At 39.7% G+C, this 16,585-nt stretch overlaps 2 protein-coding genes across 2 annotated transcripts; both read right to left on the bottom strand.

Moving 5' to 3' along the window:
• Positions 1–47: 47 nt before the first annotated feature.
• On the bottom strand, positions 48–8,991 carry znf687a (zinc finger protein 687a). Its single transcript, XM_054622001.1, has 11 exons — positions 8,904–8,991; positions 6,487–8,418; positions 5,696–5,951; positions 5,369–5,550; positions 5,079–5,263; positions 4,807–4,983; positions 4,548–4,710; positions 4,229–4,459; positions 3,994–4,106; positions 2,619–2,721; positions 48–2,523 (listed from the first exon to the last, which is right to left on the bottom strand). Exons 2-11 carry the CDS (start codon positions 8,395–8,397, stop codon positions 1,894–1,896), a joined length of 3,951 nt encoding a protein of 1,316 aa, XP_054477976.1. The 5' UTR covers positions 8,398–8,418; positions 8,904–8,991; the 3' UTR covers positions 48–1,893.
• A 975-nt stretch (positions 8,992–9,966) lies between these two features.
• Positions 9,967–15,223, bottom strand: LOC129109778 (26S proteasome non-ATPase regulatory subunit 4-like). Its single transcript, XM_054621910.1, has 10 exons — positions 15,134–15,223; positions 14,024–14,164; positions 13,174–13,288; positions 12,817–12,903; positions 12,203–12,271; positions 11,872–12,087; positions 11,552–11,660; positions 11,282–11,419; positions 10,534–10,589; positions 9,967–10,438 (listed from the first exon to the last, which is right to left on the bottom strand). The coding sequence occupies exons 1-10, from the start codon at positions 15,157–15,159 to the stop codon at positions 10,268–10,270; spliced, it is 1,128 nt and encodes a 375-aa protein (XP_054477885.1). The 5' UTR covers positions 15,160–15,223; the 3' UTR covers positions 9,967–10,267.
• Positions 15,224–16,585: the final 1,362 nt, after the last annotated feature.

Raw genomic sequence — 16,585 nt, 5'->3', positions numbered from 1 at the left:
TATTTGAAGACAAAAACAAACTAGTTCGAATAAGACAATGTGCTAGATTTTTATTAATCTTTTTTTTTTACTTTTGGATATAAATCGTCTTTGTCAATGCAATAACAGAAAATTTAAATGGAACAGTGAGTGTTCAAGCATTGGATAATCTCCTGAGAAAGTAAGCACAAACAGGTCACTGATGACAACAGGGCAGTTATTAAAAACAAATCTCAGATGCGGATGCATGGGCATAGGCTCAGTCAATCAATCCTGTGGTTGGAGATGTTTCAGCCGGACACGAACAGCATAAAAAAAGTGCCACTTAATCAAAATACATCCCTCTAAATCTTCCAAGCACCAATTACAGAAGAAGGTATTTCTACCTAACTTTAAACACTTGTTTTTCCTCTCAGATCTCTTTATATCAAGCAACAATTACTATTCTGAAATGAAACACATTTCATGTCCTTCTGTGTTTATATCAAAGCTAAGTTGACAACTGCCCATCAACAACACAATCTGCTGACAGTCACCGAGCCATGCTGCAACATCTGATTTTTTGCAGTGCAAAGACTGAAGACTAATAAAAGATACAGGGTTCAACATGTTCTTATCATCCTACATCAGAAAAGCATAAGAAATAGACATTATCACATACATACTGATCTTATGTTTACAGCAATCTCGCAAAATAAGATTTAGAAAACGCATCACAAAAGCCCAAATATTTCATAATTTTACTTCAATCTCTTACTCACTGAGAAGGAATACATCAGTCAATCTAATGTCAAAACAGTAAAAGTCATTCCAGTTTTACTCCATTAACTAAAAATCTTAAACATTTCAGACTACTGCTAACCATTTCCCAAAGCAAAGTTTTTAAATATAAACATACAGGGACTTCAAACTTGCTGAGACATGTTATCAATTCTGGTAAACATTTAAAGGATAGGTTAGGTTCACTTTTTTTTTTTTAAATTCTGTCTTGAAACAATACCAACATCCCACTATGTGCATTGAAAGTTATTAGTCACTGTAATACTGGCAGTGAAGACTTTTCTTTCCCAAGATAATGTACAGGGGACAAAATCCAGTGATCATTCGGTGCAAAAATATATTTCAAAATTTAGTTTCAGCAGTTTAAGTTAGACGAATAAAGTGGGTCCAAAATCTTTTTGGTACCAAATTTCATCTTTGTGTAAGTACTCGGCTATTGTAGCTCAGCAAGAAAGCATAAAAAGGAAATTTGATTGGTTATTTATTATAAGAAAGTTTTTTTGAATTAGTTTTCATACATACACTTAAATGTAAAGAAACCAATGACTGCTTTTAGAGGTGGGAGTCAATATAACTTGTTATTGTAAGTTTCTGAAAATGGCATTAATAAAATTATACACATTTAATAGTAACCAACCTAACATTCTAAACCGCTGCAATCATTATTTAAAAAAAAAAAAAAAGTACTTAGCAGAAAAATACCTCTGTTGCCATTCATACATCTCCTCAGTTAGATGAATATATTGAAATCAAAACAGAAACAATCGATCGCTGACTTATCAACATTCAATGAAACAGACATCATAATCACAGTAGGATCACGATTCTCTACGGGCACATTATGTGAACGGGTCACAGCAATAAACTAGTCAGAATAACTGTTCACTTACAAAGAAGTAGCTCTAATCTAAAAATGCAGCATTAGATCCTGAGTAAAAGGTTAATTTTATCCTCACCAGTGAAAATCACGTGATTGTTTTACAATCTATTCACATGGAAACTCTGTTATATTACTTTTCTTTGGTTAAATTCTTGCAAAAGTGTGCAAACCCACTCTTTGATAATAAGTTGACAGTATTAAGGCACTTGCAAATCACCTGTCAACACCAATCGACAGTGCTCTTACCCGCTTATTTAGGGAGTTTTTCCGGCGTTCCTTGCATTGATAAAAGCCATACCATGAGTTCTGAAGTGCGTAGTCAGATCTGTTGCCTTTTCAAATTGTTTATCACACACCCTACAGGCCAGTGTGCCCTCCTCTTCCTTCCCCAGAGCTATGGAGGATTGAGAGGAGGGGGAGGCTGGTGCAGAACCGTCCAGAGAACTCTTATCCTCATGGTTCCTGTTGGCACCAGGGGAAGGTGCTGGGTGCATACTGACGGATTGCTGGTTGTCAGTCGATGCATCTCTCACTTTGTGGGTGATGAAGCGATGGCGTGACAGGGCGGATATGGATGTGAAGCAGGCCCCACACTGTAGACACTGCTGACCACCGTTGCCGCCCTCCATCCCTCCTCGCCGGTGCTGGCTGATATGCTCGAGGAACAATGCCTGGTCTTCTGTGGTGAAGCCACAGGGGGCGCAGCGGAACCCAGACTCAGCAAGGGAGGGGGGGCCAGAGGAGGAGGACCGCATCTTCTTCACTGAACTCGCTCCATCTGTGGACTCTTCGTCCTGCTCCATCCTCACAGCTCCTTTCCGTCTACGGCAAGCCCCCAAACTGCCGTCCTGTTCTGAGGAACTATCGGCCTCATCTCCGCCTCCCTGCGACCAGAGGAAAATCAAGGCAACTGCAGTTAACGACACCTTCGTAAAAAATGTTTCCTGTTTGACTTCTTGAAAAAAGAAGAGTGGCTTACTGTCAGTGTGTTCTGGCTCCCTGGGTCCATGCTGTGTTTTTGCTGAACATGTCTCTCCAACATCGCTCTGCTGCTGAAAGTTTTCTTACCCTCACTACAGAACCTACACACACACAATCGTACTCTGTTATGATTAAGTGACTGCAGTGAAGGTTTGGTGTAGGCATCATTTTAAACCATCACCTATTTCAAGAAACCCAGTTACAGCGGAAGTAAGGCTGACCCGATGCTTCAACATTTCGCCAGTATAAATACGGTCTTGTTTTAGGTTTTCCTATTCTTACATTTTTATTATTATATATGCATAACCCCTAAAATCCCAAATAGTCCATGTGATACGGAATAATTAAGAGTATCATTAATAAAGTCATAGTATAATCTTTTGTATAAAAAAAAAAAAAAAGCATAAAAAGTTGTATTGTAGAGTAAATTGCATTTATTTGTTTTCCAAATAAATGCAATTTAGTAATATATGCAAAAAAATGTCATAAAGAATTGATGGAATCATATTCCATTAATTGGCAGTATAGTTTTGTATGTCATACAAATGTCACAAAGTCAAAGCATACTATGTAATAAAAAATATCACAAGTCATAATATAGAATTCCCATCCCCAAATGTAATACAGAAGTCATAGTATAGTATGCCATAAAATGTAATAAAAAAAAGGCATAGTTTAGTGGGTAATAGAAAATCATAGTATTGAATGCCACACTTACCCAAGATGTGATTACAAAATTCATAGTAGAGTATGTCATAAAAAGTCTTATTATAGTATGCCATAAAAATTGCATTAAAAACGTCATATTATAGATTGCCATAAAAAGGCCATAAATAAATCATATTATGCCAAAGAGTCATAAACAAGTCAGAGTATTCCATAAAATGTCGTAATGTGGTATATAATATAAAAGGCCCTAAAAAAGGCATAGTGTAGTATGCCATAAAAACGCCATTAAAAAGTCATAGTATAGTAGGCCATAAAAATGTCAAAGATAAATCATAGTATAGTATGCCAAAATATTTAATAAAGAGGTTTAGTGTGTAATAAAAAGCATGGTACTGTATGCCAAATTTATGCAAAAAAAAAAGCATTATAGTATAGTATGCCAAAATGTCACAAAAAGTGTATTATGCCAAAAAGTCATAACCAAGTCAGAGTATTCCATAAAATGTCATATGGAAGTATGTCATATAAAAAGGTACTTAAAAGTCTAAGTGTAATATGCCATAAAATATATTACAAAATCTTAGTATTGTTTGCCACTTTTATGTAATAAAATGACATCGTATAGTTTGCCATAAAAAGTTCAAATATAGTATGCCATACAATTTCATGAAATGTCAGAGTAGTAGAAAATTTGTGATACTCACTGGCAGCGAAAGCAACGGTTCATGACTTTGTGTTTGTCTCTGATGTGACGTCTCAGACTGGAGGTGGTGGTGAAGGAGCTCTCACACTTGTTACAAGGAAACTTCTTCAGATTCTACATAACACAGAGACAAACACATTTGGTTACAACTATTCAGTTATAGCTGGATTAAAAACTAAATCAATTTAGTCATATTATACATCATAGGCAGCAGGGGGTATGGTGGACTTCCAGACCTTGCTATGTTGTTCAGCCATATGGGTAATGTAGTCCTCCCGGTCTGTGTAGCGTGCATGGCAAGGTGCACACTTCCATCCTGAGGGAGTCTTCATCCTCTCCGGCTTCACTTTCTCTTCATCCATACGCTCTTCTCCATCTGAGCTCTCCAATTTCACTGAAGGTCGTGAACGAGAAGAAGCAGCTGGAGGTGAAGGCAACTCTTGTTTTAACGTGGCAGTCTTATGGGTCTGAGGAACAGGAAAAAAATGAGCGAAATTATCCGGCTGTCTTAACACCAACTGATCTAAATTAGACACTATGTAAGCATATATGTACCTTGAAATGATCCAGAAGGGAATTCCTCTGAGAAAACAACTTGGTGCACTCAGGGCATTTGAACACATGCACCTTTTGATTTGTTAAATGAGTGTCAAAGTGGACGTACAGCAGAGACTTGTTTGTAAAAACAGTGTCACACATGACACATTTATATATTGCCCTGTAAAAGAATAGAAACTGTGTTAATTAATTGAGAGGAAACATTTATTTTCATGAGTAAAAGCACGTGTGTTTGTGTCTGTATTGTAATATATACATAGTCTTTTTTTCAGTGAGCGTTGGATGTTGGGCACTGATGTGGTTCTGGATGCTGGGAGCAGATTTAAAAGCCATAGGACAGCTGGGGCATTTGTGGAACATATCACAATGAGCCTGCTGAATGTGAGACTTCACTGAGTTAAGCCCCCCAAACACCACCAGGCAACTGGAACATCTGCAGAGAGAGAAAGAGTTGTTAAATGGCAGAGGAAAGAGGGGAAACGTGGGCATATAAACAGAATTCATGTGCGTATAACGACAATAGCACACCTGTATCCAATGCGTCGTGCAAAGTGTAAACAGGTCTCGTCAAGGTGTGTTTGAAATAGCGGCTGCTTGGCCGTGCCCCCACACTCTGGGCAGACGTGTGGTGGACAGCCTTGGTGGATGCGTTGATGAGCTGCTGCACTGCAGCTGTTGGGCAGAAGCATGGGAGGAGAACACTCTGTGCATGACTAGAGGACAACAGAAAGACAAAGGAATTAAGTTAATTTTCCTATCATTGGAAAAGATAATAATAATAAACATTTTAAAAATGTCCTCACACTAAACTGACTCACAGAGGTTTGTGTTGGTTTGATTTCTTGGAAATGCTCAGCCACCTCTTCTTTGCTATGAAACTGAACCTGACACTCAGAACATTTGTTACTGATGTACTGCACTGCCTCTGCTTTCTTCTTGGATGCTGCTTGATGTGGCATGGGTGTTGGGGTGGCCTGGCCTAAAGAGGATGATGATGGTCCTGAAAATAATGACAAAAGAGGAGGCCAAGCCTGAGGAATTAATAAGGAGTATAAAAAAGACAGACTTAATCAAACATATGGATAACATCCCAACAAAAAGATATAGTTAAGCAACAGTGCTGAGACAGAACTATGATAACCAACCAGTTGCCGTCGGTTCCTGGTGGCCAATCATCTGCTCAACCGGAACAGGTTTCATGACCAGGTGTGAACACTGCATGATCAGGCCTCTCTCCTTGTGTTCTCTGGCGTGTAACAGCAGGCTGCACTTGTTGTAGAAGGCTAACCGTTTGGCGCAGTGATTACAGGTCACCTCAATCCTCAGCGAGCGGCGGTCGTAGTGCCGCGCCAAGCTCTGCTTCAAGGCAAAAGCATCACCGCACTCCAAACAGCGGTAACCCTGCACGGGATCAGACATTCAACTTCTTATATATTGACATTATTATTGAATAGAGCTCTGTGAAACAACAGTGTGAGCTTGTCATGAAATCTGTTGTAGGATTTCAGTCTGCAAGGAACATTATACGTTACAATGAAAACGTATTACCCACGACGCTGTTCATAATGCAATATCAGATGTGTTTTACAGCACACATTCTCTTCCCATATGTGTTTTTTTTTTTATAAATGAATTTTTTTATAATGCTAAGTAAAACAGCTTGATTGACCTTGATAGAATGTTAGGGTTGCAACTAAAAGTTATTTTGAATACCGATTTTACTGCAATTTTTAATTTTATTAATTTACTTGTTTTGTCACTAAAATGTCAGAAAAAGGGAAAATGTCCATACAATTTGCCAGAGCTAAATGTGACAAATTAAAAATGCTTGTTTGTTCAGACAAACAGTCCAAAATCCAGTTAACGAACATATCGTATGATGATTAAAAAAAAAAATCAACTAACTGTTTTATAACTGTTCACAATGACAGCTTACCTGTGCAGGTAGAGGAAGGCCCCACTCTGCAGGAAGAGGTGAGCTCAGATCTGGTTTATAACTGGGCAGGAGGTTTTTGTTGTTTAGGATCTTGTTAAAAGCTTCAACCAGGTTGGTCTGAGTCTTGGATATGATCGCCCCGGTGCTGTTAACGATGGAGGCTGGTCTGCTGCTACCTTGAGGCGTAAGCAAAGGCGAAGGTGCCATCCCACTGTTCAGAGTTTTATGAGCCAGGCCGCGAGGGTTCATCCCACCCGGGCTGACTCTTGGAATGGAGACAGAGATGGTGGGCAGGGCTGCAGTTTTAGTGATGCTAACAGCTGTCGGGGAAACTTTCGGCTTGGTGTCCACTGCGGTTTTGTCTTTGACCGTACTGGCACTTTCCAGCGTTGCAGCACAGGCGTCCTGGAGCATTGCCATTGCAGGCAACTGGGATTGCTGTGACAACTCCCTCTTGGATCTTGTGTTATGATGCTCTGCTGAAGGTTTTGAACTATTCACACCCTTGGGAGTGGCTCTTTTTTTAGGGGCAACACCAGTCACAGTCCTTGTGATGCTACCCTTAGGCATTTTGATTTTAACTTTGAGGGGACGCAATGTAGATGAAAATGTGTCTGCAGGGCTAGCAGAAACAGGATCCTTAGTGCCAGCACCACAGCTCTCCTTGTTTAAATTTTCCCCATCTCCAGCCACCTTCTCACTCGGCTCCTCAGTGTCACCTGGCCTTTCCTCTTCTCTGGGCTCACCTTCCATGAGCTCCTCTTCCTGATCTAAGTCCTTCTGGTTATCTGTATCTTGGGCCGAATCAGGGCTGCTGCATCTCTTAGGGACTACAAGACCTGTCTCACTGGGTGGTGGGCTCTCAGGTGAGTCCCTTTCATCAATCACATGCTCTGGGTATTTCTCCTCTTGGACTGATGCAGGGCCCGTGCTAAGAGAGGGGAGGCAGTCCTGGGATCTCTGTGGTTGAGGAGCTGTGGAGGAACAACTGGGGCTGGTAGGTTGCCCCTTCTCTTCAACTTTGGGTTTAGGTTTTGCAGGCGCCAGAGAAGGCAGAGGACGATGAGAAACAAGGCAGGGATGGGATTCAGGAGACCCAAGAAGCTCAGACTGTAGTTTTGCTCTGTGTCTAAATTTGGGAGGGGAGGACATTACAGATTCTGGGCTCTCCTGGATCACCAGCGGACTTCCTAAGTCAGGCTCTGAGTCCTCTTCATCTGAGTGCATAAAATACTTAATTCCAGCCTTAACACTCCCATTTTGTGGTAAAGGGGAGGATGGTGGATTACTGAGAAGACAGGTTTCCTCCTTTTCGGGGGAGTGACAAGGAAGGTGTGGGGAGGGGGGAGTTGAGGAGTTGGGACATAACCTACTCGAAGACTGGAGGTAGGGGAGGGGTTTCGAACTTTTCATGACATCAGTCGCGTGTTGGACCGATCCAACCTCAGCAACTCTAACGCTTTTACCCTCAGAAACATTCAGTGTAGACCTCAATGGTGAACAAGGGTGCCATGGCTCCGTGTTGGACTGTCCGTGATCCCTGGGGACAGATCCCTCAAAGCCATTGGCAATCTGTGGCTCCACGGGGGCATCAGCAGGCATTTTTGGACCAAGCTGTGAGGCGAGGTCCCCCACCGTGACTGTTATGTCGCTGTGAGACTTCTCCTCCTCTTCCAAAGACTCAGATCGTACTGTGTTCTTCACAATAACACTGACCACAGGGAGGTCGCCGTGTGAGGCAGGAGGGCAGGGAAAGCAAGAAGGAGACCCGCTCTCTCCCTCATCTGAATTAGTCCCCACCTCATCCCGCTCCTCCTCTGGACTTGATTGAATGGCCTCTTTGGCATCAATGTCAGGGATGTCAAAAGCCGCCAGCAAATCATCAAAATCAGGGGTCTTCATGTCCCCCATTGCCAGCACAAGGCTCGAGACCTAACGGGACAACACAACAGGGAGGACAATAACATTGCATATTAGCTAACGTTAATTTAACCATGACACAGTTGGACTACGACAGTTATACTTGTATCTGATTAAAATAAAATATGTGACAGATGGTATCACAAAAAGCGCCTTGTTAAATCAAAAAAATTATAATAATGCGTGTTGTTATTCCACAACAGACTACAGATAAACAGGCCTACAGAATCAAGAAAGTCAAACGTAACTGTGGTGCTGCAACAAGTGGGTCCTTCTGCTAGCAGCTAGCGTTAGCTCAACGTTAGCATGTACCTAAGCTAGCTGGAAGTGCTAACGATAAGCGGCCAACTTTCCTCCCGTAACGCTGGTCAAAAACTAGAACGAGCAGGATCAGTGTAGCACTCACGTGAAGGTGCTAATGTGTAATAGTCGATGCGTGTTGTGTTTGCTCTGGCTGAAGCTATCATTACCCCACGCTTGCATTTAACTTGAATTACCTGCTAACGTTAGTTTGCGAAGTTGGTTCCTGACTTTCTTCTCGGACGCATAAATTCTACGTCATCAAATTGTGCGACAGTGACTTCCCAGATGCCCCGAAGAGGTTGTTTAGAACAGGAAAGAGGTTTCATGCAAAAACATTCGTAAACATAACCATTTCACTATTTCATAAAAAACTAATACGAACTGAACATTCTGCAATTTTCTCTACAATCTGTGACTTTTTGACTCATTTAGTAGAATTGCACATTTTATATATTGCATTGTTTTGTGATAATTGATGTATTGACATATGCTTATGATATGTATGTCACTACTGGCTCATTTTAATTCTTATTGATATATTATTTACTTGACCATTATATGTTGCAATCTGAACCTGGAAAGTAACAGGTACTTTTAGTTATCAAACTAATTTAATTGAGTAAAAAGTACAATAGTTGCCCCTGAGATGCAGTGACTACAAGTATAAAGTCACATAAAATGTAAATATTGAATTACAGGTACCTAAAAATCGCACTTAAGTACAGAACTTGTGGAAATGTTCTTACCACTACTGGTTTTGTTATTATAAAAAGATAAGTCCAGAAATATATATGTAGATTTTAGTACTTGCTGACAGGCTGTTCTCATAAAATATGGTTTGTGGTCCCACACACTTTAACTGCAGAATATTATTCTTAATGAGTATTCTGCAAGAAAAGTACTGACATAAAAACACATTAATAAAACTGTATCCATCTGTTTTTTGTTTTTTTAAATTGCATGAAGTTATACACTGATGAAACTTCTGAGTCTCATTAGAATAATATTAAAACAGATCAGCGTTAAAAGCCAAAGGTCTTATTAACATGTCTGTATGTCTCTCCTCTACTTAGCTTGTATATATATATAATGCATCATGTTTTCCTAGCATAAAGAACATCCAGTCATATTAATAATAATCTAAAATAAATCCCTGTGATGTTTGTAAATTTTAATGCAACATCCATTGAAATTTAACTGATTGATAAGTAGGTGTAAAAATGTAACTGTAAATAAATGTTCAAGTACCACCTTGTATTATGTAAATTTATTGAGGAAATGTGCCTCTCTTACTGAGTAGTTATATTACAAAAGATTCAAAAGAAAGCATTTCTGCTTGACACAAGACAATGAAATCAGAATAGGCCTTTAACCTAAAGTTGAAAAAAGGCAAAAGTTGTTTACAGTTTACACAGCTTTACACAGCCACATTAAAAAAAAAAAGATTTGAACAAAATGGTACCTGTATGGAGGGTAATAAAGTTACTGTGAATAACACATGCGGTGGAATTCTCTGGTCTTTTTTTATTTTTCATATATTAAGTTCATCTTTTGGTGTTTATTTCTTTTTCTCCTCGTCCTTCTTGTTGTCGGGTTTAGAGCTCGTCTGAGAAGCCAGAGAGCCCATGGCGTTACGGATTGCCTCGTTGTTAGGGTCGACTCCAGGAAGGTTTTCCAGGACGCTCTGAAGAAACTCTGGATCCTGCATAACATCGTAGTCCTCTTCATCCTGGACAATGAAAATTACATATTGTAACGTTTACTTTAAAAAAACGTCAATCTGGTGAAAAAGACCAATGAGAACTAATAAAGGCTTGTTCTTACCTTAGCCTTACTGGAGTCCATGTCAGCTCCTGTGTCCATGTCTTCAGCACCAAACTCTGCCAGAATGGAACAGAAATGTTGTTTGAGTAGGAAAAATGGGGTTTATGGACAATTTCAGTCATTTTTAACCTGGATTTATGTTGTGCTGATGTGCAAAAAAAACCCATATCTGGACACATTGAACTGCATCCAATATCTAATTATTGCCAGAAGCAATGCCTACTTATTTGTGTTATCTTAAGTAACAAGAGCAATACCATGCTTGTACTTTCATGCTGCATTTAGTTTAAATAGAGTACTTAGTAAATATGGACCTGCTCTTGCCAACTGTAAAGTCATTAATCACAAGTAGAAAAATGTGGTAATGTTTTCCAAGGTCCAAAGTGGCACTTTGATACATTTTCTTAGCCAATAAACCTAATAGTAGCATCTCCCGGTAATCATTATCCAAATTGGCTGCTAGATATACACACAATCAATGGATCATACCTTTTGTAATAAAAGACAGACATACTCTGCATTCTGGAGATGAACCATGGCTTATTTAAGATTAAAAAATACAAATAGTACAAGTATAACACATAAAGGAAACCCACCACCCACAAAAAAAACATTCTGCTTCCTCTAACATGCAGTGAACATGATTTTATATTGTTGATGTGATGCATCCTGAATCTCAGCTTGTATTTGAGGTTATCAATTCTCCTAGTCAGGGAAATTCCAAAAAGTAGAAAAATCCATGTTTGACCTGCTCCTTCTCCCTGCATGGACATCTGCAGAGCATAGGCAATCTGTTCATCCTCTGTCATGCGGCTGAAGTCTGGTAGAACAGGTGTGGATGACTCGGTACTGGGAACAGACATCTTAACCAGAGCATCATCAGTCTCTGCAACAGAAAGAGAGAAAAAACACAATGTGAACACACATAAAATGTGGAGCAATATATCCTCTACTGAAGTAAAATGGGCAGAAATTGGCTTCTATGATGGCAAATCAAGTTGTTGGACATTTTTCTCACCATCTGCAGCAGGAGAAGAAATACCAGCTTCAGCAGCTGATGTGACAGCGGCTCTGCGAGATTCCTCCTCCTGTCGTTGTCTCTGTTCCTCCATAGACACTCTCAGAGCCTAGGGAGGGGAGAATAAGAAAATCAGCAAGTAGCATAATGCCACATACACAAGCTAAAGAAGAGAGATTACAAATGTGAAAAAAACAGCAATATGGATGAATAATCCAGAAGATTTTAGAGTCAAAAGACAAGAGAAATTGTAAATTAAATGAACAACACAAACGACACACCACAGAGGCCTATCGACCCACTTTCCCCTGCTTTCTTACCAAGGCCAGCTCTGGGTCTGCACTGGGATCCACTCCAAACTCAAAGTCACCGGCACCCAGGCCCAACACTGCACCTCCCTCTCCAGCCAGGATGGGTGAGGACAGCAGGGCATCAGCCAGACTGGGGCCTGGAGGAACAGTGACCAAGTGGGAGCCTGCTCCCTCTTTGCCATTCAGTGTGTTGATGAAGGCCGTCAACTTCTCTGTGTTCATCTCCTGCAAAGGTGAGAAATAACGAGAGTAAGCACGTGGACCAGACACCAGCTTGGAGATACGCACAACAGAACATTCAATTTCAAGATGAGTGTGTAGAGCCTTGATGGAAAAATACCTCCTCTCCAAAGTTAATGATATCCACATTGACCTTTTCCTTCTTTAGGCGCTTTGCCATTTTGACCAGCTACAAGAAAATAAAAATACTTCAGTGACACAAACATATTTTATCAGAAGGCTGTACTGAAAAAAAAAAAAAAAAAAACTAACTAAGCCGGACAACAACACAGTTAACAACACAACTCCCCATTTCCAAAGATGATGTATTGGTACAATATGCAGGGGGGAAATTTGTGTACTGGTAATAGTTCCTGTTTAACTTCTTCAAAGATATTGATGTTTGCTGTGGAGTTTGTTTACTCCGTACATAACGCAGGGAGACTTTTGTTAGTTTACTTTACTGGCTTAATCAGTCAATTCTTTAGATAAACCAAGTGTGAATATTATGTGTTAATATAAATCTGTTGTATACAGGTAGCAGTGTTTTTTAGTTCACTCAGTAAGAGTGTGATGAGCAGCATGCTTTGCCAATATGTCTACCATCCCATCCAAAGACAATCTTAATTCTGATATTTTTGAAAGTGTCCTCCCTGGTTATCAATAACAAAACTACAAATACATAAACACTAATAACATGTAGAACACATTGACTTTTGCCGTAACGTAGCTCACTTCTTTTTCGTTGTCCTCCACTGGGCTGCCAACAAATGCAATTATGCGCATCTTGTGGTTTTTGCCCTGTCTGTGCTTCAGTGCCAACTAGAGAGAAAAAAAAATACAAAATAAATTATGAACTGAAAAAAGGTTTTATGTGACAATAGGACAAGAGATCTTTTCACCACAGACATTTTGGCATGTAAAATACAGATGTAATTAATCACATGCATTACATTTAGATGAGGCAGTTCTTTAACTGACTCAATATGTCCTCTTGTTCCTGAATTTCACTTGACATATCTTGCCCAGCTCCTCTATTGCTTTTCATGCAGGAGGAACAGACTCACTGTGTAATGAAAGTCACAAACTCACATGTGCAACCCTGATGCCGGTGCAGAAGCTGATATTTCCAATAGGCTGCACAGCATGCAGCTTGGACAGTATCCTGCCTGTGTCTGGAGTCAGTGTGGTCAGCACCTCACAGTTGCTGCACAGGGACACAACACTTGTGTTATTATATTAAAATATTTTAGATGTCAGTGCTCTCATTCAAACACATTGACCTCTGGAGCTTGTCCAGAAAGCTGCAGCCCGTCTGGTGTTCAATCGCCCCAAGTTCTCCCACGCAACTTCCCTTCTCCGTTCTCTACACTGGCTCCCTGTAAGAGCTCGCATCCAGTTTAAGACTCTGGTGCTAGCCTACAGGGCAGTGAAAGGAACAGCTCCTTCCTATCTCCAGGCCATGGTCAAGTCCTACACCCCCGCCCGACCACTTCGCTCTGCTGCCTCGGGGCGACTGGTTGCCCCGTCGCTCAGAGGTCCCTGCGGCCGATCCACCCGGTCACAGCTTTTTTCTGTCCTGGCCCCTCAGTGGTGGAATGAACTCCCCACTGACGTCAGGACAGCAGAGTCGCTGCTCATCTTCCAGCGCAGGCTGAAAACTCACCTCTTCAAGAAGTACTACCCTGAGCCTTCCTCTTAGCACCTATTGTATCCGTATTAGTTTGTTGCACTTATTCTATTCATAGTAGTTTGTTTCTGCACTGTACTTTTGCTCTGGTTTATGCTCTTAGATGCTTGTTTAAAAAAGGAGATGCATTTTTTACTTCTGGTGACTAGTGGTTCTCTTGAATACCTATGTTGAATACACTTATTGTAAGTCGCTTTGGTTAAAAGCGTCTGCTAAATGACTGTAATGTAATGTAATGTAATTGCCTCTTACTTTGCCATGGTGATGAGGCCCACGTTGTTTTCAGGGTTGGTGCGAGTTTTGGAGTGACAAACAATATTAACTGCGTCCTGCTGAGCCTGCAGCCTGGTGGGCAGAAAGTCTCCATTGCGCATGTATTCACTATTGTCCACACTAAGAAAAATGAAAGATAGTGTTAAGAACGTAAACAACGTAAATACACTGATTGGACAAATTAAGTATGGTCAATGTGCATCTCCAACAGGTACTCTGTATAACATGTAAAGGATGGACACTGACACAATTAGTTAATTAATCAATTCAATGATCAGAATTACTGCCAACAGTATTCATAAATGATTAATTGCTTAAGTAATTACAGCTTCTCAAAAGTGAGGATTTGCTGCTTTACATATAAGAGTCTTAAACTGCTGGTTGAAACAAAACAAGCACTATAAAACGTTGCTTTGGGGAAAACGTGATAAGCAGCCCTCCCTTTTTTTCTGACATATAACAGACAAAATGATGAATGAAAAAACTATCAACATATTACACATGACAATGATTGCTGTAGCCCAAGTGAACACAATAACATGATCTCATACAATGTAAGGTTAATGGAAACCAATGCAAGAGCCCTGCAGTCCTGCTACCTACGAGACACCATGATATTGTTTAAACACAACACAAGGTTTTACATGTTGTGTTCTCTCTCTGAATGGATGCACAATTGAAAGACAGCGTCTCTTTGGGATAGGTGACTTTTTGTTTGCTAGCTAATGCTAACGTGTAAAACAGAGACATTTAAACTCAACTTGGACTTAACAGCTAATTCTTTCAAAAGGTAAAAGAGCAGCACCACATCTGCCAGCCTTAGTAATCATAGAAGTTGTTAAATGTCCATAAGGTGACTGTAAAGCCCTTTGTTAGCCGTGTGCTGGAAGCTCCTACTGGCTACAGTGGGCTAGGTTATGCAGTGACTCAGGATAAGGCTTGAGCATCTTAAATCCTAACAAAACAAAAGAAAGCTGTGACGAAAGGTTCAGCCGAGCGACGTGATGTTTAGTTTATTAAATCATAGCTTATTTTGAATACAGATACACTTCTCCATTCAAAGCTTTAAACATATTTCTAGTTTCTTACCAGACCATAGTACTTTCAAGCACCATCTTGATGTCCGTGGTTCACAACGTCATCGTGAGGGCTTGTGGGTAATGGTGTTTCTAAAATCCCTTACAATGTTATGATAAAATGCTAGGTTAATGAACTATTTAAAAAATAGTGGGTTACAATAAGCTGCAAAAGTTTGCTCTAATGCTCAAATATGACGACTAGCCTTTAATAAACATATCCTCCTCCTGTCTGTATTTATAAGATTTTTTTATTTTTATTTTTATTTTTAGTTATTGTGGATTTTTATTTTTCTTACTTACTCATTTAAAATACTTTTTTTTTTTTTTTTTTTACTATGTACCTTGTTTGCACTATATCTATGCTGCTGTAATCCTGTAAATTTCCCCGCTGCGGGACTAATAAAGGATTATCTTATCTTATCTTATTTTATCTTATCTATCTATTTCCCTTGCTCTGCGAACCAGTGGCATGCCCACTGTCAAAGGCCAGGGGCAACAATGTTAAAAGGGGTACCTCCTGGGTTGTTCATGCAACAACAGATATCAATGAGAATAATAAATAACAGAGGACACATTTGCACATGTATACAAAGTGCTATCACAGGTGTGCACATGTGAGCAGTACTGTAAGGGCCCTGGGATAGAAAAAAATGTATTTCTTTGTAGGGCAAAAAAATATGAATGCAAGTGTCACATTAAGACTTAGTATGCACCTACATACCCCCAAAAGTTCCATCCTTGATTCATCCTACGCTTGGGAAATAGTCCACAGTCTTCCATGATAAAAGCACATCAAACAACCTGTCTGACAGATAAAAGTAGGTCAGACATCCTGTAACTGGGGCATCCATGACAAGAAGCTGACACGTCCAGGTCACAAGGTAAAGGATACTCTAAACATCTCAGACCTAATAGTTCCCCGTTCTGCACAATAATTGTTTAACTGATGCTATACGTTCTTTTTTCTTCAAACCTAATATTTTTCTAATTCATTTTCAAGTTATTTTTTATTTTCTGCATGTTATTCTTTGTTTTGTTGATTTGTTTGAATTCAGTCATAATACAAAAAAACTATTTATTGAAGAGATATTTACTGATTGGTTGCTGGAAAAACATTGTCTAAATTCACTTTACTTTGTAAAAAAGAAGAAATAAAATACAACATACAGTAATTGGAACTTGCAGATGCTGCAAAACAGTTAACTATTTTAACTAATAGGCCTACTAAAATATTGTCTTTTTGAAATATCAGATGGAGAAACTCTTACTTTTGATGCTGATGTTTGCAACATGTTGGGTAGTATGTCAACCTTTTGTCAAACAACAAAGCTTTGTGCAGATGTTTGTGTTCACACATAGCAGTTAAATGACATATCTTAAATACTTCTGTTGTTCTAAATCACAGAACATTTTAGTTCATGTAGTCAGTATTCTTGCTCACTCACCTCCTAAAGCTAATTTC

This window comes from Anoplopoma fimbria, chromosome 20, assembly GCF_027596085.1.
Source record: "Anoplopoma fimbria isolate UVic2021 breed Golden Eagle Sablefish chromosome 20, Afim_UVic_2022, whole genome shotgun sequence".
In the NCBI taxonomy this organism is placed as follows: domain Eukaryota; kingdom Metazoa; phylum Chordata; class Actinopteri; order Perciformes; family Anoplopomatidae; genus Anoplopoma; species Anoplopoma fimbria.
The sequence above is the reverse complement of the archived record's forward strand: the minus strand, read 5'-3'. Positions and strand labels throughout refer to the sequence as shown.

Coding starts and splice junctions, on each gene's coding strand:
- znf687a (XM_054622001.1), bottom strand. CDS start 8,397: ATGGGGGACATGAAGACCCCTGATTTTGATGATTTGCTGGCGGCTTTT. Junction 5,952..6,486: donor GCCTTCCTCTACCTGCACAG/GTAAGCTGTCAT, acceptor GATCCCGTGCAG/GGTTACCGCTGTTTGGAGTG. Junction 4,711..4,806: donor CTCACTGAAAAAAAGACTAT/GTATATATTACA, acceptor ATTCTTTTACAG/GGCAATATATAAATGTGTCA.
- LOC129109778 (XM_054621910.1), bottom strand. CDS start 15,159: ATGGTGCTTGAAAGTACTATGGTCTG. Junction 13,289..14,023: donor GGCCTCATCACCATGGCAAA/GTAAGAGGCAAT, acceptor GTCCCTGTGCAG/CAACTGTGAGGTGCTGACCA. Junction 12,904..13,173: donor CCGGCATCAGGGTTGCACAT/GTGAGTTTGTGA, acceptor TTTTCTCTCTAG/TTGGCACTGAAGCACAGACA.